At 39.6% G+C, this 23,056-nt stretch overlaps 1 protein-coding gene across 1 annotated transcript in view; it reads right to left on the minus strand.

Moving 5' to 3' along the window:
* Window positions 1-23,056, minus strand: part of ALK (ALK receptor tyrosine kinase) — a 306,168-nt gene that overhangs the window by 84,500 nt on the left and 198,612 nt on the right. The window contains exon 5 of the mRNA XM_088052596.1: window positions 18,597-18,724. Coding sequence (XP_087908722.1) covers window positions 18,597-18,724 — 128 coding nt within the window. The remainder of the gene's footprint in view (window positions 1-18,596; window positions 18,725-23,056) is intronic.

Below are 23,056 nucleotides of genomic sequence, written 5' to 3' on the forward strand. Positions count from 1 at the left end.
AAACAAGGCTGCTGGAGAAAAGACACAGAAATTGCACTTCCAAACCTCATGTGTGCCTCTTGGGGAAAGTGTAAGAGCTGATCAGATAGGAAATACATGTAATTTTCCACCTTTTGCTTCTTAGGAGGCTTAGTTCAAATCCATTTTCAATTATTAAAGTAAGTGTTATCTTTGCCTCTTCCAGTTCTGCAGTTCCAAGCACAACCAACACTGCCACTATACACAGTGGATTTTATTCAATCCTTGGTTCTTAAAAAGAGCAGAGCAAGATAACCACAAACATCAATAACATTTTAAAGATGAGGAAACTGAGGTACTTGTCAACCAATTTCAATCACATAAATGAGCCTGTAAATTGCCCAAACCACACAATCTCTCTGACTCCTGCTGCTTCCTGTACCAGTTGGACTGAAGATACCCAGATTCAAGGAAAAAGAAGAGACTGGAGAATATTTCCATGGCTCATCGTGAGCTGATTCTACACAGGTCAGATATAACCTCTCTCTCAACCCTGCAACAGCAGCATCTCAGCAAGCTCTCTTTTAGCATTGCCAATCCTGTTAACAAGAGAGGTATATTCATATGCCTGGTCACGAAAAACACAAATAAAGGTATGAGACTTAACTGTATTCAAACAGTATTTTAGATAGGAATAAGATTTTTCATTTCTAAAATGCAATTCTCTTTCTGTAACTTTTTAAAGCAGTCTCTCTGCTTTAGCTATCAGTAGAATTAAGGTTTTTGCCTTACTACAGATGGGTTGCTGGGGGTGGCAGGTAGAATATCACAAACCAGCACAACCCTCAGCATGCACTTGTGGTTCCTCTCAGCAGAGTGCAGGGACATCCTCACACCACAGCCAATCCCTTACTGTGCAAAGCAGTTGCCCCACAGTGGAAGACCAATTTTTGTTCCAGGTGGAAGCAGGAGCTTGCCTGGGGAAGCAAGTTTCCTGTTGTTCCCCTTTCCACTGTGCCAACTTCTGCAATTGCGGGAAGGCAACAAGTTGTCATCAAGCAGCTGATTTCCACTTTGTTTGACAAGTGAGCAACGATACCTCAAACCCACAAATAATAAGCGAAATTAAATTGCACCTGAACACTTGCTGCAAGGGAGAGCAGTAGCTACACACAACAGGTTTGTCACTGGAACAGACTTCATGTGCATGGATGCTTCCAGCTTTTATTTCTGGGGAAGCAAAAGGAAACTCTCGGTGTCACCCTACCGCCACACACCGCTGAACACCAGGAAGTTGTGGATGCAGTGACTCACGGGCGACTCTTCCAGCTGGATGCACCAACAACTGCCAACATCTCAGTGCTCTGAAGCCAGTCCAGAGGGATGGAGGGCCAGCACAGTTCTGTGCACTTGTGTTCCAGGCTGTGCTTCAAGGCCTTGCTACGCTTGAATGACATTGTCCCAGGAGCAAAGCTGCTGAAGGTCAATGGTCCTCAACATCAAAAACGAGCCTGGAGAAGGACTCCTTCCTGGAATCCACATCTCTGCCCAAGGACGGCTATTAATGTTTGAACGTGCACGAAACTTACGAAAATTGGAAATGCTTACTGAAAAAATTGATGTCAGTGAATGACAAAGTGATTAGCTCTGTGAAAGCCAAGGTACAGACTGAAGATATCAGGGAAAAATGGAAAGGATAATGTTGCAATTCAAACATTACCACCTGGTTTCAGGTGGACTCTCTACTCTCTTGTGACATGCTGAAAGACTCTTTGATTAATGCCTTGGAAAGTGAGATAATTTTCTAAAAGTATAAGGAGATACAGAGAGGATTGCAAGCATTGACCAATATCAGTACAGAGAATAACCATGCCCTTGAGAGGTCTGTGGGCTGCCAGCCACAGCAGAGCAGTTAGACTAATAGTGGAATAGTTAAATAATATTAAAATGGCTTTTGAACTTATTTTAAATACAGTGATAGGAATTCTGGCAAACAATTGCTATGAATAAAGACAGATCAAGGAGACAAACCATGTCTTCTCCCTCTCTCTCTGACTCTAGGTTTTATCTAAGACCTTTACCCTTCAATGAATAAATTGTGCAATCAACTCTCAGGAGATTTTATACAATTACTCAGAATGAGCAGTCATTTTCCTAGCAATTCTCATTTTAAAATTCAGCACCTTAAAGCATATACCTACCCCAAATATCCCTTTATTTCCTCTTTGTCAATAAGCTTTCTGTTCGGTGCAAGCTCCCCTTCAAGATTTTTCCGACTCATTTTCCCCCCATTTCACTGATTCAGTTGGCCATTAATTAATCACTTAATTACTGTCAGTACAGGTATTAAATTCTCACAAACTTGCTACTGCTGTTATTATGTAAAATGCTCCTCCCAGCTGGGTAGGTTTCAGCAAAGCATAACACCTTGTTGACTTTAGATAAATCTATTTATAAAATGCAAATGTATCTCTCCCTGGCAGGCAAATCCTTTATAACAGCTCAACAATTCGTTATACAAAATAAAGAATTAGGAGGACACGCAGCTCTTCATCAAGTCCTAGCAAACATAAACATTTTGGTAAAAAGCAAGTGATAAAAAGAGTATATGTAATGGTAGCCCTATGGCAAAGTAAATGGGGTTAATCTGGTCTTGTGGCAGGCAGGGTAGTAGAGCACCCTGGAATACCCAGCCAGGCATACACAGTATTACAAATGACTGGCAATCAGAAAATAATTAGGGGTACCAGGAACTATGAAAAGAGAAATAGAAACCAATTTACCAGTTATAGGAAGCAATGAAATTATGTATACACTCCACCAAATATCTACTGGGTCATGGTGCAGTTTCAAAGATGGTATTGGCAAAAAACACCACCAGTTTAGGAGAGGGTTATAGTAAGCAAGCTGTACTGGACAGGACTTACTTGACAGTACAAAGTGCACAAATGTACTGAATAAGAAAAAAAAAGAACCATCAAGCTTTTATTTGGCCATAAACTAGACTAGGGGAGACCTAGAAGCTACTTTACATGTGTCTTGAAGCCACTTTACACATTTGATCTTGAAGTATCAATTTAAAAGACCAAATAACCATTAGCATTAATTTTTGTACAATTTCATTAGGAATTCTCTCTGGCAGTGGCTATCTGGACAAGGGCAGCCACTCTTCCTGTTTCTTACTCTGCCCCACTGGTCACTGTGTTTGTACTTCCATTCACCTTAAGCTGCCCATGGTCCTCTCTGTGCTATAGTAAAGTTATACTGAGTGCAAAGGTTTTAAATGTCCACTATATATTTTTTACAAAGAGAATAGTTAAAATGCTTGACTTCCAGCTCTCCCAGGGCTTTAACTTAATGGGATGTGGATGCAGTTCACCAGCCATAAAGAATGTCACTGGCTTACATCACTGCAGTATCTCAAAGACAGGAAGGCAACTCGTAGGACACAGGGAATCTTCATAAAGAAAGTTTACTGAAATACCAGCAACAAAATCAACTGCCCTACTCCTTAAAGCAGTAGAAATGCCTTGCCTCCTTTTCCAGGATCTCTTGAGAGACAGCAGTGGGACTCTTATGCAGCTGCAGTTACAGCAAAGGCTCTGAACACCACTTGGACCATGCCCTTCCTTCCCATCCCACAGGTCATTACTTCTGCTTTTTAGTGAGCAATATAATTTTAAACAGTCTGTCAATGAGGTATCACAAAGATGATAAAAGAGCCTTGCCCTAGCATCTAATGTGGATAAAATCAATGATCCAAGGTGCCATGGGTGGTGTCAGAGTCAGAAAGCTCAGAGGCCTCTGGGCCCTCAGCAGCTGCATTCTCTGTTCAGCAGAGCAGTAGGGCAGCTAAGGGAACAGAGACCTGGCAAAGGCAGGGTGCCAAATCCAAGTTATCCCTTTATTTATCCAAGTTATCCAAGTCATTCAGGCTATTCTTGCAAATAAAAAGCCTGGTATCTTTTCCCCAGTACTCCATGAAATGAAGGAAGAATTAAATAATCGAGGACTGAGCACCAAACAGCCCAAACACAGCAGCCCAGCATCATTTCTTGGGGTCCTCCAAACCAGACTCCATCTGTGTGTGCAGGAGCCTTGCCCTACCAGCAAATCACCTCCAGAAATGCTGCCTATCAAATCAGGAATCTCATGGTCAGGATTTCCAAAATGGTTCTTCTGTTGTGACCTTGGATGAGAGTCTTTGCTTGACAAAGACCTTGAATAAGTCTCTTTTTGCTGTGACAGAAAAAAACCCTAAAAAACCATTTTGTGGGGAATATGTGGCCTTGCTACTTTTTAGAATAGCGTAATTTTTTTCATAGAAAAAAAAGTCTCATTTTTAAGAGCTATCTAAAATGAAAATGTTCCCTGTAGAGGAAAATGTTTGCTCAGCAGTACTTCAAAAGATTTTATTTGACCTGAAATAAAACATTAGTTAGTTCAGGAAACTTGCTACTGTTCAAATTTTTTTTCCAGTTCATATATTTCATGCTTTCTTTTCGCCTTTTAACATGATTTCCAATGAAAAAAAACTCCTAGAATCCAGGGAAAAGGTGTGAAAACTTGATTTCTCCCATTAACTTTTTTGTTTTGTTTTGCCAAAACACATATTAAGTTTGCACTTTGAATAGCTTTGTCCCTCCAGGTTGCTTTTTTAACAAGCTAGAATAAAAATGAACATGCTGTTTACTCTGTGTAGCACCATGGAGGCTCTCAAGTGGAAGGTGATACTAAGTGTGTCACCAAATGCTAATCACAAGCACAGAGGGTGACAGAATTACTGGAGTCTCTGGCACATGCTAATGCAGCATCTGTCTGAGAAAGCTCTGGGTCATTTCAGCTTGGTCCTGTCCCCTGAAATCCCCCCACTCAGAGCACCAAAGAGACAACTTTTTTACCAAATTAGCACTGACAGGGCTGACAACGTTCTCTCCATTTGGCACACATCAAACCATGCAAATATTAGCAAAACTCAGGTTTAGCTGAGGGAACCTCAGATGTGGAAAGCAGCAAAAAACCAGTCATGAAGCCTGCACAGTCTCACGTGAGCACTGTAGAGTTATTACACTGCTATTTCCATCTCAATGAGAAGCAGCATGGAAAACAGTTAAAGTAAACTCAACATTAAAAATTTCACTGACAATTAAGATGACAGATTAAACTGATCTACATGCAATCTGCAAACTGATCTGGCATTCACTGATTAATGCAGTAAATTAGATACTAACATCTCTCATGCAATGTTATAAATCACTACCTTCACTCAGCAATGCATATTTGGTGTCAAACAATTTTTGATGCTGGCTAAGTTATTAAATTTTCTGTAGATGAAGCACTGAATATCTGTTACAGTTTTAGGATGAGATTATGAAAAGACACTTTCAATTTCTGATCAAGGAACTTTATAATATTAGAACTGCTCAGATTTCCAAAATTCAAGTGGGAATTGCTTTTCATTGTAGTGGAAAACAGCGAAAGAAACCTAACAGCACCAAGTCTGGACCCAAACATCTTTTAAGTGGACACACACTGGAAGGTAGAGAGATAATTTAAAACACAATTTACATCTCAAAAATGGTGTTTTCATGAAACACCCATCTCTGAATCTTACAGATACTTGGTAAAATACAGAGCTCCTTCTTGAAGAAATTGCAGCAAGAAATTCCACAGAAAGGCCCTGAGATCTGAGTATTTGTCCCAGCTACTGCAAACAAGGCAGAGTCTGTCTCTTATGCTTTTCTATGGATGTTATTCACTGTGAGTCAACAGACCCCAAGTATTTTCAAATACACTGTCACGAATTCACCATGTGAGGGTATCCCCCTCCACAAATTCCTGGCAGTGCAAGGCTCCAGCCTTAGCAACAACACTTCAGCTCACAGCTGTCAGCATTGCTGAGTTAAAGCAGACAGTGGTGAGATCCTGGAGTTATTTGTAGCTGTGGTACAGGTAAGTCCCTCTGGTTGCAGGTAGGCATCCTTCCCCAGCTGCATTGGCAGGAGAGGTTATTGCCTCCATCTGTTCACTGCTGCTTTCCCTCCTGATCCGCTGATCAAGCAGCATGTGCAAGTACTCCCTAATTTATTTCAGGCAAAGTCAGACAGGTGACACCAATACAACAATTCTTACCTACTCAAGGATTTTATGTGACCCTCTCATTTCCAAGTGACAGCTGCTTTCTGGGCTATGTTGAAGCTTCTCCCAAACTCATGTGACCCACTAGAAGTCTGTTCTCAGTTCCTTTTAAAAACCATCATTCTAATCTGTGAGATAATTCTGATACATGATAAAGTTCTTACTAGCCCATGCAAAGCAGTTTGTGGGAGAGAGAGTATTTCCCTTTTTTAAAGGGGGTATACTGTGGACCATCAGGCTGCTAACTCCTGTTACTTTTGCAGCGTTGGGAAAACTCAAACCCAGCTTGGTCTTTATCTGAGGTATTCAGATCAAGTCTGCTTCTAAACCAAGGAGAATGGGAAAAAAGAAAATGCAAGTATGGTAAAGCTCTGAGGAAACTGTCTCGATTTAGAACTGCACAAGAGGGACCTCTCTTTAACTCAAAGATGGAAATAAAGGGATTGGGTTATGTACAGAAAATTATTAAAGCTTTTTTTTTTTTAGTATTTAATATTATTAAAGCAGAATGGTGATGTAACAAAAAACCCCAAAGTACACCACACTTGGTACAATTTTCTCTTCAGTAAATACTTTAGTTTAAATTTTTCTGGTAAAGAAGAAACAGTGATTACATTAATATAATGGAACAGAAATTCCCTGGCATGCATCTTAACAGTGCATCATGCCTAAGAAGTCCTGTCAGTTGAAATTTAGTCTAGAACTCAATGATCACCAGGAACAGGATCTGAAATTACCTACTCCTGAATGTAACAAGATATCCTTTCAGAAGCAGGCTGAATTAAGGTTCAAGACAAATGCTGCATATAATATAGATCTTAACCTCATTTAGAAGCAATGTTGTTTAAGGCTGTATTAAGGGATTGAGTTACTGCTTTTGCTTAAACAGAAGTGACAGAGTCATTCACAAGGGTAATAAAAATAAACAAGATAATGCAATAGAAGGAATTGCGCCTCCTGGTAAGGAAGTAAGTGAAAAATTAATGTGGATCTTCTATTACCACTCTTTGGAAGCAGCATGGGATCCAATCTCCAATTGCAACTCAATTTAAGTAGATTTTTTCAAAAAGCCTTCATTGAGGCTTCAAATATGATCTGCAGGACTCCATTATGAGGCTCTGGGTTGTAGCTCTGCTGCTACCAACAACCACTTTACTGTTCACATACCACTTCTGTATCTGAATGTTCTTCCTTGTGAAAGAACAGTGGGTTTTGTTTTTTAAAAATATGTCTTCTTTTCTAGACCCATTCATAAAATATCTAGAGAGGTTGAAAAACACAGGGCTCATTTCTGGTTTATAATTCACACAGGTTTCTCCAGTGCAGAGAAGCTTCTAGGTCTGACTGGAAGTACCCTATAAAAGCTGCATGAATGAAGCTTGTTTTGGTAATGTTGGTTTTGTTAAGTATGCCTGGATTGAACTATTAATCTTGCACTCAACAGCCATTTAATTTTCTTTTTCAGGGTTTATTCTAACAGACTCTGAATAAACTCCTGCAAAATAATTACTCTAAAATGATTGATCTGGCATGGTAACCAGTGAGTGTTGAGAATGTTCAATAGAGAATCTGTTTGTTAAAGATTCCTTGCCTGACCCTATTCATTCACAAGTGAGGAATTGGTGGGCAGACTTTATAGATTACAGATATTAAAGCACCCACTGGCTTTAAAAGGATAGTGCTGTTAGAAATCCCAGACAACAATTCTTCAACCAAAGCATTGTCCCCTTTCTGACACTCTGATGATGCGATGATGTTAAAGGTGGAATGAATTGCCCTCTGAAGTGCCTCTTTTTCTCTCTGTTGACTACAGAGGGACCCTAGAGACCAGCTTTGACATGATGCCTAACTTTCAGATATCTGAAGTCACAAAAGATGAATACCATCTTGTCTAACTTCATACAACAAAGCACCTGAATGTCTGAACTAAATCTTGCCTAGGGAGATTGAATCTTGTGGTATTGTGAATTAGATGACTGGTTTATTATACAGATTTTATTCCCTGACAGTTCAGTTGAGGTCTAGACTGAGAACTGCAAACTGAATTAGCTTTGCAAGTTGGAGTTTAGGGGAAGACTTTTTTTTCCTTCTATCTACTGAAAATATTTTCTGGCCTTTGTTCAAATACTGAAAAAAGCAGGCAGCATCAGCAGAAAGTAGATGCTAAAAAAAGTAGATGTAGAAAGTAGGTGCTAAAAAAAGGGTCACCTATCTGCTAAGATAAAGAAATAGGGAGAAAGGGACAAGTCCATTGCTTGGCTCTGTAAACTGGATAAGAAACTGTCTTCATTTAATTGAAACTACTGTTTTGAGATGGTATAGCAATATGAATAAATGGAAACTGTAGTAAACTACTCTGCAGTCTTTACAGAATAGTATCATGGTGGGCTTGCACTGCAGGAAGAGTTATTTTGCATGACTGATTAACATTTGGTGGCATCTGCCTAGTCATGATACTTAAGTTTCATTTCAGAAATTACCCTAATTGTCCAGGAAAGGAAGGCACTGTTTACTTGAAAATCAAAAGAAAGTAATATGAACCAGGGAGAAATGTTCTGAGAAAGACAACTGTAATGCATTACTGCTGGTGCCTGGTACTGCCAGGAACAGAAGCAGCAAGAAGCAGCACATTTATTATAATTTGAGGGGAGCTACATGATGCCACAAATTAGTCCACATTCTACAAATCAACAATTAAGATGAAGACTACTTGCTACAATATAAACTTATAATGGAATAAAAATTACCCTGAAGGTTTTGTGATTAGATTAGACAGGCAGGGAAAGAGGAGAAGTAGGCTTGTCCAAATGAGAGGAATTGCCTGATTTCACTTGGGAACAGAGAATGCTAGAGGTGCCCCAAACATGAAGTTGGAAAAAAACAGAAGACAAACACCATAAACATGGAAGACCACGGCAAAGCACTCTGTTCAAACATTAGCAGTGCAAACATTTCTTGGGGTAGAACTTTTCCAACAGGAAAACAACAGAACAGGAAAGGTTACTTGCATTTCAAGTTGTCTTAAGCAGTTATTAATTAAAAAAATTGGTATAACTGTACATAATACATATAGTTGCAAATCCTGTGTCAGCTCCAGCCTCCTCTACCTACAGTGAAAGAACAGCTGCAACTTAAACATAACTCTTTCCTTGGCTGCGAAGAGATGAGCAGTGATGAAGAAACTGAAGTCCAAATCAGCAACATTGCCATCAAACCTCTTGTTAGGCTCCAACTTTTTTGAAAGCTTTGATAAATATATAGGGGCAGATTTTCAGCTGATGCAAACAGTTGAGGCTCCAACAATTACTGGGATGACGTGCAATGTCCTTTAGTAATTTCACTGGCAGAAACTCCTCTCAAGTAGCTGCATACTTCCTTTGCTTGGGGAAATAGCTGCCATGCAAAAAAATACTTCCTTTACTTGGCTGCTAAGCCACTTGGCAATTTTTGTAGACAGGTGAGTAATTTTGTTATTGTTTTGTTACTGATGTGTAGGACAAGAGTACACAGGAGGGCTGAGTTAACACTGTTGCCAAAACTTTGCACTTAATGTTTCTGATCTTATAGCAACTGCTTTCTTTTTGTTATGGTTTCATTAACTGATGTTCATGAACAAGTCTGCATACAGTTATTCAACGAGGTGCTTAAAGAGGCAACAGTGTTTTTGTGTCTTTTTAGAAATCAATAGCAACACTGATATTATTGACATGTGATAATTATTTTTTTTTTTAACCTCATAACCTGATGCTGAATTTATGCTGTTGTTACTTACAGCTGTAAATGATGTTTTAAATATCCAGTCCATCATTTGGGTTTAAGTGCAAGGAATATTCTGTAGTCTCCAAGAAATCATTTACTCTGAACTGTGGTGCAGCCAATTCCACCAAAATAGCTTAGATCCCAGTATGGCACAACCCATCACAGAAACAGATGGATTGCTTCTCAACTCTCAAAGATTTTAAGTATCCAAAGAGCAGCATTGTTCATCTGTATTCACATCAAATGAAAGATCTACCACTGATGATATTTTTGGAACATGATAAATGTTTCTTACAGAGTTGACTAAATTATATTTCCTTGTAGATCTGAAAAACATTTCCAAACCTCTGCTTATGCTTACAAATTCACTCATACTCCATCATGTTCCATGAGCAGTACACTTCAGTCTGGAATTGGACCCAGGATGCAGCAGACTCATTTAATTGCTTGCAACCTCCCAGTTATAGAAAACTTCAGCAGGCAGTAATTTTAAAAAGCGAGGGAGGGGAAAAGGTATGTTCTTAAAATTTCTTTCATGTAATAAAAACTGACTGCAATTTAAGATCTTGCCATCCATGTGTGACTCCTGGATCAATAAGGCTTGCTAGCAGGCCTTTCAAAGGCTCAATTCATAAAAAGCCCTGTACACCTCATTTATGGAGGCACTTGGTAAAGCTGCCTCCCTTCTCATCCTCATGATGGAAGGCATGCCTCAGTGCCAGGCAGTAATGATGGCATTTTTGAGAACTCCTAGGGGACTAAGGAGTGTGATTCCCATTAATTTGTGCTCCTAAGTCACTTGGCAGCTTTTAAACATTCCTCTCTCTCCCCACGTTCTTCACAACTTCAGAGTAAAAAAATTACAACATACAGGCTTAATGATACTGACAGAGACTCTGATGGGCAGCCACTGGTTGTGAGTTTCCAAATACAGCATAAGGGACTTTCATGTGTTGAAAGGGCACTCACTGCTTTTCAGAAAATTCAGTCCCCCTCTACAGATTCGTAAACTTTTCAGGGGACAAAACCCCCAGTGCAGTAGTTTTATTCAGTTGTCATTTCTATTTACGGATTATGAATTTAATTTGGAATTACAAGGTCGAGGCTTTTTTGTTTCAGTTTTTCTATTTCAGACCGTCACTGTATCCATCAGTGTTGGCACCAAGGTGTCACACCTCTCCCATGCTACAGTGCAGGATTGTAAAAAAAAGTCAGTGGGTTGATTTTGCAATTGGTTTGCTCAGAAAGCTGACCACAGTAGACCTGGCAGAAGCAAAACAGCAGGACAAGCAACCAGGGCTCCTGAGCCAGAAAGGGGAAGGTTTTGGACAAAAAGAGGGAAGAGCTGTACAGGGTCTTATAGCCCATCTGGGCAGATTTACAGCGAGACCTCTCAGACACAGAAACCAAAATGGACTTGAACATTTCAGAGCATAAGCCCTGAGGTATTTAAGTGCCCTGAGCCAAAAATCTAAAGGACTCTACCCTGTGAAGAAAGAGGAGGTATTACACTTTCTTTCAATCTTGTATGCATTGCTCTACTACAGAGAAGTGGTAACCACCGTTTACAATTGTGACACTTAAGCAGGCTTTTAAAAAAATAAGATCATTGTTTTTGGCATTATTCCATTTTCAAGCAAACACAGAATATCTTCTTTCCTTATTGTGCCATCTTCTCCTCATTCTTGTTCCTCATCTTCCAAATCTTTGCTCATTAATGCCTCTGGTGCTCTGGTGAGATGTGCCACATAAAGGGACTAGTTTCCATCTGAACAGCCTACATATTTATCTTTGCTTTTGATAATTTTAAATGCTAATGGATTAATTCTTGTGCATTTCATTAAATTTTGACAATTCACTGCATTTTCCTCACTTGGTTTCTTTGCTGGTTCAACAGATTATCCACCTAGTTAGTTCAGACTGGCTGATTGAGTGACAATCTGATTAAGCTTGGTTGCTCTAGTTAATTAATTAGATTGTAAATGTTTCTTCCAATCACTTTCTAACTGGTCAAACTTTTTAATCATTTCCACCATCTAGACCAATTATTCCTGCCTGATATCCTGTCATTTGCTTTCAGCATTAGCAGTTTATCACCATCTCTCCCTTCCTCATCTCTCCCTCTCTCTATTACCTAAAGGGATCCTACAAGAAAGGTGGACAGACACTTTTCACAGGAGCATGTAGTGACAGGACAAGAGGTAATGGCTTCAAACAGAGAGAGGATGTTCAGATTGGATATGAGGAAGAAATTCTTCACTGTGGTGGGGCGCATGAACAGGTTGCCCAGAGGAGCTGTGGATGCCCCATCCCTGGAAGTGCTCAAGGCCAGGCTGGATGGGGCCCTGAGTAACCTGGTCTAGTGGGAAGTGTCCCCCTCCATGGCAGGGAGGTTGGAATTAGATTATCTTTAAGTTCCCTTCCACTCCAAACCATTCTGGGATTCTATGTTTCTCTTCCTTTGCTGACTCAGTCTGACTCATTTCCTTTCTGCTCCATCATCTCCCTCTCCTGTTCTGACTTTCTAAGCTTCCCCACTATCTCTCACTTCTTCACAAAGACCACTGCAATTCTTCACAAACATGAATCAAGCTGCATAGTCAGGTCTTAATAACTCCAAACACCAGTCCTATTTAAACCAACAAAATTTTCCTACAGCTAATAGGGAACTTCATGGATATAAAACAAAACTCAGAGCAAAACTATCCCTGACTCTTTCTTTTGCAAAATCAAGGATCTCCATGCCCTCTGCTACAGGCTAGCAGTCTTTTGGGGTTTATTAGGGAGAGAAAAAGGTACAGTGAGACTGTCATCTACTTACACAGTGGAGTCAGATTGCATAAATCTTTGAATCTGGAGTAATACTGGCTGAAAATCATTGGGTCATCTGTAAATCATCATTGTCCTTCCCATTTCTCAAGTGATAATAGCAAATCCTATGATTGTTTTAATAAATCCAAGTAGTTAAAACATCACAAGAAGTAAGTGGCAGCAATTAATAGTAATAAAAATAAGTTCAATTTGGGGAAAGCAGATTACAGAGTTCATTTTCTTTCACCGAATCAATGGCTCCCCTGTTGAAATAAGCCTTAATTAAAGGAGAAGGTCAGGATAAAAATCATATACAGCATTAAAAAGATAATGTATTGGCCAATTCTTCAAGGTGTTAAAAAGTACTTAAGACCCACAAGTGCCAACATTTGCAGTGTCTCTTGAGCAGCTCCTAGTACTTCTTATGAGCAGGTCCTTCTCTTCAGACTGTTACGACATTGGATTTTAAAGGCTGAGGTTTCTCAATTCTGTTTAACCCAAGTCACCTAACCTTTTCTGAGTTAGGATAAACCTGCTCACTCTGGTAAGGCACACCTATTTGGAGCTGCTGTGGCAGATTCAAGCCTTCCCACCTTCTGCAAGAAAACAGATATCTATTTTAAAGATGAGTTTTAAGTGCACTGTAAAACATTTCTTTGTATCTCCCTCCTCCATATCTTACAACCTCAAATATATGGCCAGCTGATTACTAAATAAAACAATAGGACTCTCTGTCCCATTCATCACCAAACTGGCATGGCAGACTTATGAAACCCAAATTCTCTAAATATTCAGGTTTGCTTCCCCCCTGCTGCTCCTTTGATGAGCACATGAAGGTTCTAAATAGATTGAATTATTCAACATCACCACCACTGTCTAAATCTGGCTCTGCAAGAAGTAGGTGTTCACAGCCAGTAACAGAAAAGCATAATCACTAATTCATTACTGCAAGAAGCTACTCTACCACTAATTGAGTTACTGTGGCTCTTCTGGAAGCAATATTAAAACTAAATTTGCTTAATTTTTTTTTATTCCTAGTGTTACAATAACTTCATTTTAAAAAGATGAAAGTGAAAACAAAGATAAGCCCCATAACAAGTTCATTAAATTTATTTTACTTAAATTGGCACAAACCACAAGTGAAATAACTTTCACTTTAGAATGACTTTTAAATTATTTAACTTCACTACAGCCACCACCCTCATCTGCAAAGCAGTATTTTCTCCAACACAAGATCTCTACAGGATTAAAACACAAGCAGGTTAGAGATAGTTTTTGGCACTCAAGCTGAAGCCAGAATAATCAGTCACAGCTCAGGAGGCAGCAGAGGTGAATGGGGAAGAAGGTGGTTGCCAAAACATTTGGAAGCAAATATTCTTAAAATAGTAAGGCTTTTCTAGATGCCTGCTTAGTGTAATTGGACCCACCAACTGAACTGTATAAATAGCATAGGCCACTCAATGGAAAATGCAGCCAATCTGCCTAATTTTATTTTTTTAAAATGAAGAAACATTATAAACGTACTGAATAATTCTGCTGATTTCAATTAGCTCTGGACCATTTCTCTGGCTTGGTAAGGTTCTTAACCATGGCATTAATGACAAAGGAAACTATCTAGCTTCTTTTACACAAAAATTACCTGGATAAGACAAGTAATATTATGGTAAATATTAATCCTAAGCCTCAGATAGAGATGTCTACTTCTGAAATTATGACTACTTTTCTTTTTTAAATCATGTTTATTTTTCAGTTTTATAACAATGACAAAATACTGACTGTTCATTTTTCTGTTCAGCTGTTTCCCTGACTTTTGGGACAGAGGTCAATCTCCAGACCGTATAAGATGACATGACTCACTCTTCTAAAGGTTCATACCTTTTCTCCTCCATCACATAAATACAACCAAGCAAATAATGAAATATAAACGATGGTCACAATTAATCTATTGGTTTGATAAAACTTCTGTAAATATCTTGCAATTCTCCCCAAATGAAAATTATTTAAATGCTATATAATATATTTTTTTTCAATTAATTATTAACTTCATGTTTCATGTGGGGCTTCAATTTAAAATGTATGTTTTAATTATTTTTACAGTGAGAAAACACAGTTGCCAGGGCAGGGTGTGGTAGTCCCTGGAGGTTTTCAAGATGCAACTGGTCAGGGTTCTAGATAATCTCACCTAGACTCCCTTTCACACGAAAGGTTGTGCCAGATTCTCTTTTGAGGTTCCTCCCAACCTGGCCTGTTCTGTGAATCTCTCTCATATGCTGATATAATCTCAGTTTTCTGTTGGGAAGAGGTTAACTTTTCTAGGCAGTTTTCCAATAGGAAGCATCAAGAATTCATTTTGAAAAGGGGCTCACTGGTATTTCATTAAGTTCAGTTAACCACAACATCCTGTCATCGAATTAATTTATAAGACAAACTGCAAAAAAGAGAGTGTGTGGGAAAACTGAAATGATACATATCCAGGTTTTGTCCGAATGCACAGAAATATCATTGTAGTAATGATTCAGATGCATAAGCAATCCTGTCTGGAGAAAGCCCTTATTGATCTCCTGCAGCTGATCCATAAATCTGTTGGTAGAATATTTATCAAGGGGAATCATGAAAAATTCTAACTGGCAGCTGGTCATATTTCTTCAGACGCATTGTAAGCCTGTATTTTTATTCTTCCTTTGCTATCTCTTCTTTCAGTAAAATCACCTCCTGATCTTCAGAATTTTTCCATTCCTGAGAGGTCCTGTGCTTTAGATCAAAGATTTTGCCTTTAGTAGAACCTTAACTCCAACTTTCAGAAATTTGCATACATATTACAGCCATCAGATCATTACAGAACTCACTGCCTACCAGCTCAGAAGGTAATGTGTGTTTCTGTGTACTTTCAGTATCTACTGAAAAAAGGCTATTGCTGAGTGGACAGGAGCATTAACTTAATCAACAACACATAGTCTCTCCCCTCTCCAAAATAAATGGCTTTATGTTGCTTACTGAGCTTGAAAACTTGAAAGCTAAGTGCTTCCTCTTGGACAGGCTGAGTGTCTGAAATAACTGCTTTTAACAGCCCTGGAGCATCATTAAACCTTGAAGACATTTCAGAAGCATTTGGTCTCCACGCCCCTTAGGTAAAAATTTACTTAGAATTGGTAAATTGAACACTGCTAAGTAAAACAATGCCTTGTCATTTACTTGTGCCTACTAATAAGTGCTTTAATTAAGACTTTTGGAAATAACTTAGCAAATTAATTAATTTACAACTGCAATAAAAAAATCAGTAAGAAACCCATTAAATATCATAAATAAGTCAATACATTACTTAGGAAATGAACTCTATTTTTATTACTAGAAATTACCATCAACTATAAAATGCCACTGTACCAATTACTTTACTTGTATAAGTAACCATTTCTTAACTGGTGTTATTAAATTAATGTATTAATGTATTACTTCTCTGCAACTTTTTTTTTTTTTTTTGCTTTGGCTACTACATTTATTTAAATAGTAAGTTGTAAGAAAGAGAATTAGGCAATCAATAGCTTAGGGTTTACACACTGACAAACACAATTTGCTTCACATTTAAGTCAGTAATTGAAAGTCAATTGGTTGTAGCAGTCCAGGCAATGTTACCTGTTAGTTGTCCTGAGACAAAACCTATAGAAGTACAAGCAGTCTTTGTATTGACTGTAGGGGCTCTTGGACCAGACTCGAATCCTAAGGTTGAGACAAAACTGTAAGAGCTTTCCTTCTATTATGGGAATGGGGAAACGTGAAGCTATTCAAGTGACAACTAGAATTTTTAAATTTTGAATTTTGTAAAAATTCGAATTTTATCAGCATCAGAATCTACTTAAGTTTTTAATTTTAATTTCCCATTCAATCCCATATAAACTGTTATTTCTTCCAGTTCAGATGATTTTTTTTCTATGCAAAATCTTTTCTATGATTAAAGAACTCAAAATAAAATAAATATAGAATCACCAACATGCAAAAGCAAATTCCAACCACAAGCTTCGACCTTCTTCAAGCCCTTGTGGTTCTTCACCCAGAGGGTGTCTGGGCACTGGAACAGGCTCCCCAGGGCAGTGTCACAGCACCAAGGCTGACAGAGCTCAAGAAGGGTTTGGACAATGCTCTCAGGCACATGGTGTGACCCTTGGGGTATTCTGTGCAGGGCTGGGATTTGGATTCAGTGATCCTCATGGGCACCTTCCAGCTCAGCATATTCTGTGATTCCTTCTATATCTGCACCTATGGAAATGGTAGCTTAACTTCCTAAGATTGTATGCACACCTTAATTTATTTTTAAATTGTGCTTATGGTCTTCAAAAGGCTTAGAAAAATCAGTTTCTATTTCTCAGATGTTTCTTTCTCAAATTCACCCATGTTTTATGTGCTTCAGTGGCATTAAAGTATCCAAGTAGCTAAGCTGCCCAAAGGCTTCTAACAGCTGCAGAAAAATTAGATTTAGATTAATCTTTTCTTATTGCTTTCCCTATTTTCTCCAAGCTTAAGGTGTCACCCTCAGCTGCTCATCACCACCTCTTTGCTTGCAGAAGTACACTGTCACATCTTCAGCTGTGCACAAAAGGCTTAGTGACCTAAACCAACTGAAAATAAGAGAACAAGTGGTTTTGCTCTCTGGTGGTATTGTTCTTACACTGTGTCCTATAAGCTGGGCAGAGGAGTAGCTGTTTGCTACAAACCTGCAGGCAAAATGGGAGATTTGTTCCTTCTTTTGCTCAGAATGTATCTTAATGGCCTCAGCACTTGACATCTTTCATCTGCACAGCAGTGCCTGGTATCAGTAAGAACTCACAGTCCAGCACCTCCGGCTCGCCCTTGAGTGCTCCCAGGAGGAGTTCCTGTGCCCGCAGTCTGTTGCACTGAATTCCCAAAGCACCGTGGATTACTTGTGTCCTTAACACCAGCAGCAGAACAGGCACCTGCTGTCTGAACATGCCTTTGCTTCCAGCACAATGTCAGGCGGCTCCTTGTTGGAGCTTAGAGAGCACCTTTATGTACAAACAGTGCAATAAATCCTTTAATACAACTGGCCTTTGTGGAGAGCAAGGTAAATGACCAAAATAATGTATGATCTGCAGCACATTTCCCTGTCCTAGAGAGGTAGAAAAGAAGGACATGCAGCTCAACTCAGCACTACTCCAAATAAATAAAATGGACAAAAAGTAATGTGTTAAGAGCTATAAGTAGTAATATTCTTCACTGACATGCCACCTAAAGATTTCAGTATGATTCACAGAGTCCATAAAACTGGTAGAACTAATATGCAGCTGCTTCTGGCACAGAGCACTGAATTTACATACTTGGATTGATTACATAGCTTGTATTTAAAAAAGTAACCCCCATTTAAGGTTGCCCATTATTAAAATTCCACACATTACATGGAGCTATTAGGGGCTGCTCAGCAATAACTGCTTTGGTACGTTGCCAAAGAAAGGCATACTTTATTAGAATCAAGTTTTCCGCAGTTGTTTAAAAAACAACTCTGAAATTTGTAACCATGAACATAAAAAAAGATGGCTTGCAAGATGTCTGTCTAGGAACCCTCATCTGTTCTACTTTCTGCTTCAGAAAAGTGAAGTTGTCAGGATATGCATCTGGCAAGCCAGGATGAATACTGCTTCTTTTCTCCCAAAATTAAATTTTCATAGCTATTCTTTCCAAATGGGGAAAAAAACCCCAAACCAAAACAACAAACTTGTTTTTAACTTTTTGAAATAAATTTTAATGCAACATTGAAAAAAGATCCTTTCCTGAGAGGGACCCTATTTTATTTTTTTAAAATTTAAAATATTTATTTGACAAGAACCTTTCCTTCTGTGGTGTCTGCAGCAGTCAGAAATTGTGCTTCTCTGCAAAAAGGCATCAAAGTACTATGAGCTAGAAACAATAAAATACTCTGTTACCTGAACTGCAGTTCTTCATGGCAAAGGAATCCACTGCTGCCACGCTCTTGTTCCCATTAGGAATATACTCCAGTGAGATCCGAAATGGTTTCTCCAGGTGTCCAACTCTCCTTTGGAGCAACACCCATCTGGTCTCATCATACAGCAAGAGGAAAGAACAAAGGAGAAGAGCTGTAAGAAAGGCTACTTTACAAGGACCAAACCCCCCAAATGAGCAGCTCCACTTATGGCTGGTCACACTGTGCCTCCTACCCCAGTCCTTACTTCCCCCACAGTGCCTCATGGTCAGGGCCTTTCCCTGCCATGGATTTTGCAAGAGCAAGATTCTAAGCACCAAGATTTCCACCCGGCTACGATGTGGAAACCCAACTAAACAGTAGCTTATTGCTCTCTTCTGTCACACTTCTGTGCCCCCAGATGTCTGCCTGCTGTTTGAAGGAAGCTTAACTCTCTGTGCAAAGCAATCTGTGAAATCTGTAGCGCTCATGCACACCCCCTTTAAATATCATTCCTGAGTCTCACCAAAAAGCCTCTTAGTCACTCAGGAAATAAGACAGTCTCCAGGGCTGTACAATAACTGTAATTCCCAGCACTGCATCACTGGTTGAGGTAACACGTTTTGCCTCTAAAGCAGTTGGCCAGAACATCTCCCTGTGCACGAAGCGCCACATCTAAAATATGCCATTTCTCCTCCTCCACTTCCTGTCCCCCTTTTCCTACTTACCTCCCTCCCAAATGACAAAAATTCCCAGCAAGTAAATCAAGGAAGTGAATTAGCAGCCCTGGATATTAACAGCCACACTATAAGAGTGTTTCAACTTAGTCTGCTTTTTTCCAAGAGTAAATGAGAACAAAAAGCCTGCATAAGCTTAGTTTATTCCCTGAGATGCTAGAAGACATCAATCTTGGCTGTCTTTACTGTCCACCTCCTCCTCTCTGATCAGCTGGGTCTGCTGCTTTACCTGAAATAACTTCCAGCCAGAGATCACAAGAACTATTCCTAGACCCCTGATTCCAATTCTGTATCCTGCAAGATATGTCTAGAGGTAGACAGTAAAAATACAAGTATCTATCTTTTTGCCACTGTACTGGAATTCTGCAAGGAAAATGTTGAGGAATTAAATACTTGTACAATAACATGGCCTGGGGCCCATCTCTCTTTTCATCCTTGGCCACAGGCTGCCAGTAAAACTGTTTGATACCGTTTGTGAAGGGCTGCTTTCCCAAGAGGCATGTGTTACCTCAGCAGTGATGTGGATCCCATCCCCTGTCTCACTTGTTTATCAGGAACTGCTCACTAACCATAAATGTGATCAGAGACAAGAGATTCTGTAAAGCCACTCAGCCACTACTAATTCATTTTTTCACATTTCTCTTCTATTACAGGAAGAATTCAGCACCAAGGAAAAAGTCTCTTTGTAGCATACTGTAAGTGGTCAGCTGGAGTCCAACCAACCAACAGGGCCTAACAAAGCCTGTTAGGAAATACAGCTCCAGTTGTAACTATTGAAAGATGAGAACAAAAACTTATTGTGTTTCCTTAAGTTTTTAAATAGTATTAGGAATTTTAGAGGAAGACTTTAAATACTTCTAGTTGTCAGAATTTTTTCATTGCCCTTTGACAAAACCTCACATTTTTTAGTGCTCTTACAAAAAGATTTCCTTGTCAAGTAAGTGTCCCCATCACCTCCCTGGGTTTGTGCTTGAATGTGAGCTGTGAAAAAGAACACATTTCTTTGGGGAAGGAAACCCTCAGGAACACATCTTCTGAGCACAAGAAGCTACACAGTTTATCTGGCATCTCTTTCTCCAGAAGCATGCCAAAATGTGGATGTTATGAAGTTAAGACACCCACCTGGAAAGGAAATATAACAACATGTGTGTGTGACTTTTGCACCAGTGGACCATCATTTGTGCCTGTTATGAGCATGGATCAATCCCAAACTGCAGACCCTACACTGTGACAAAAGCTAGGAGACTTTCCTTGGTTCCAGGGGCAGATATGTTGTTTATCTCCTCAGGGACACAGTGGTGTCATTATGCCCCTCTGAACTAAACAAAACTCCCAGCAGGCAAGGAAGCTGCTGGCAGGTACAAGAAGGACCTAAAGAGAAGTCCTAAGCAAGGGCTGCAGAAGGACCCTGCTTTGGCAGCTATTGCAGTTCAACACGCAACTCAGAAAAGCAAATGCAGCTTTTTAATGATTTACTAGGTGCCTTCCTCCCTCTTTCTCCATTGAGAAGAGTGAAAATAAACTGCTAAATTTCATTTTTTGTTTACAATTATTTTCATTTCCACATCTCATCTTCCACCTTCTGTGCTTTAGGCTCCTACTTGAGAGGAGGATGTTTGCATCCTTGCTCTTTTTCTATCCCACTCCCCCAAGAGATAAATCTGCTTTTGTAGAAATTAAATAGAATAAAGCATTGAGAGTATTTTAAATGCCTAGCTTCTGCGTGAGTTATTTCTTCTGATGTCATCTCAACTTAGGTATATTATAAGGATTAGAGGATACGAATTTCCCTACAAATAGAACCAAAACCAACCCTAGATTAATTTTGATTATGAAATACAAAAGCATCTGTATGTCATGAAAATTGTTTTCCTCAGCTTCAGAAGACTGATGGATTTTAATTCCAAGTACGCGGTGGCTCTCAACAATGATTTCCATTTCTGTGCTACTGCTAACCCTCTGGATAAATGTGCCAGGAGTTTTAGGAATTGCTTTTTTGAGTTACTGGTGCAATAACTTTAGTTTGAGATTCTCAGGCCTCTCATAGTTTACCACAGAAACTTTATTAACTCCCAGAGCTGTTGCCAAGCAGGTGTTTTATATCACCACAACACAAGACTGGAAAAGGCAGACTCACTCAAGCCCAGATTCATTACAAAGTATATTCAAACTTTCCTGTACAAATTCCTACAATATGTTGCTTGAGATTCAGATATTCATATGAAAAAAATACCAAGTATCAGCCTCTTACTTTGGAGACAAAGATGGCATCGATTGGTGGCTTTATCAGGGATACTAAAAATAGCTCCAGGGTCAGCAGAGGCACCTGTGGGCAAATTTGGATAGGAATCAGTTCTGCCATCATTCTGTGGCAGATCTGGGACTCTGCCCTGCAGACCTATGCAACACAGTGTATTACAGAGACCCATACTCATTTGCACATCCTGCACTATATATAGGCTGTCTGGCAGCAGGATCAGCAAGATCTACTTCAGCGTAACCAATATGTATTAGATGTTAATTTGTAGTAGCTTTATTAAATTTCTATCAGTGGCCTACATGTTATGAATCTAATTTTAGAAAGCATTTTATAGCAAGGTAACAGAAAACTACTTCAGTCATCTTTTGGGAGAGATGGGGAAACACTATGTATGGAACTGCCTCATACTGGAGTCATACTTCACCAACCTGACAGGTTTCTGTGCTGAGATGATAGGCTTGCTTGAGGAGGAGAGCAGTGGATGTTATCCTTATTTTGATATAATGTTGCTTATCTTTGCTTTGGTAAGGTTTCCAGTACTGTCTCCCATCCCATGGTGGCTGACTGATGGAAGCACAGACTGTGAGTGGGCAGTGAAGTGGACTGGCTTGGAGGGATATCATCAATGTACCAAGTCCAGCTGTGAGCCAGTCACTTGGGATACACATCTGGTTTTATAGTGTTTTCTGTCTTCACTAATGATCTGGATCATGGGACAGGCTGCACTATCAACCAGCATCCAGCAAGTCTGGGAGAAGCACTTGATACACAGGACAGTTGGGCTGCCACGGAGAGAGGTCTTGACAGGCTGGAAATTTGGGTCAACAGGAACCTCATGAAGTTCAAGAAAAAGAAATGCAAAGCACTGTGTCTGCAGAGGAACAACCTCATGCTGTGCTGGAGCACAGGCCAGAGAGTGGCTTTGCAGAAGACAACCTGTGGGTCCTGGTGTACAAAATACTGAGGCTAAGCTAGAAATATGTCCCCAGTGACAAGAAAGGACAATAGTTTTTCAGGCTGCACTGGGAACCACAGATCAAAGGGGCAATTCTTCCTCACTGTTCAGCACTGGAGAGACACTTCTGGAGGACCGGGTCCAGTGCAGCACTCTGCAGCACAAGACTTACAGAAGTGAGCCCAGAAAATAGCCACAGAGATGATTTAGGGACTGAAGCATCTGACATAAAAGAGGAGGCTGAGACAATTGGGATTCCTTAGCCTGGAGAAGAGAAGGATCTTATCAGTGTTGATATGTTGTGGGTGAATGAAAAGGAGACAGATTTGGACAGGGGTATCCAATGAAAGGACAACAGAAAGGCAGAAGGCACTTGGACTGTAAGACCAGAAAATTCATTAAAACACAAGAGAAAGCTTACTTGCTTTAAGGGTGACTGAATAGTGGAACAAGTTGCCCAGAAACCTCTGGAATCTGTGTTTATAGATATTTAAAGTAGGAGTGGATATAGG

Source organism: Pseudopodoces humilis, chromosome 3 (genome assembly GCF_049639895.1).
Source record: "Pseudopodoces humilis isolate 2021_Gansu_Grassland_sample_001 chromosome 3, ASM4963989v1, whole genome shotgun sequence".
NCBI classification, from domain to species: domain Eukaryota; kingdom Metazoa; phylum Chordata; class Aves; order Passeriformes; family Paridae; genus Pseudopodoces; species Pseudopodoces humilis.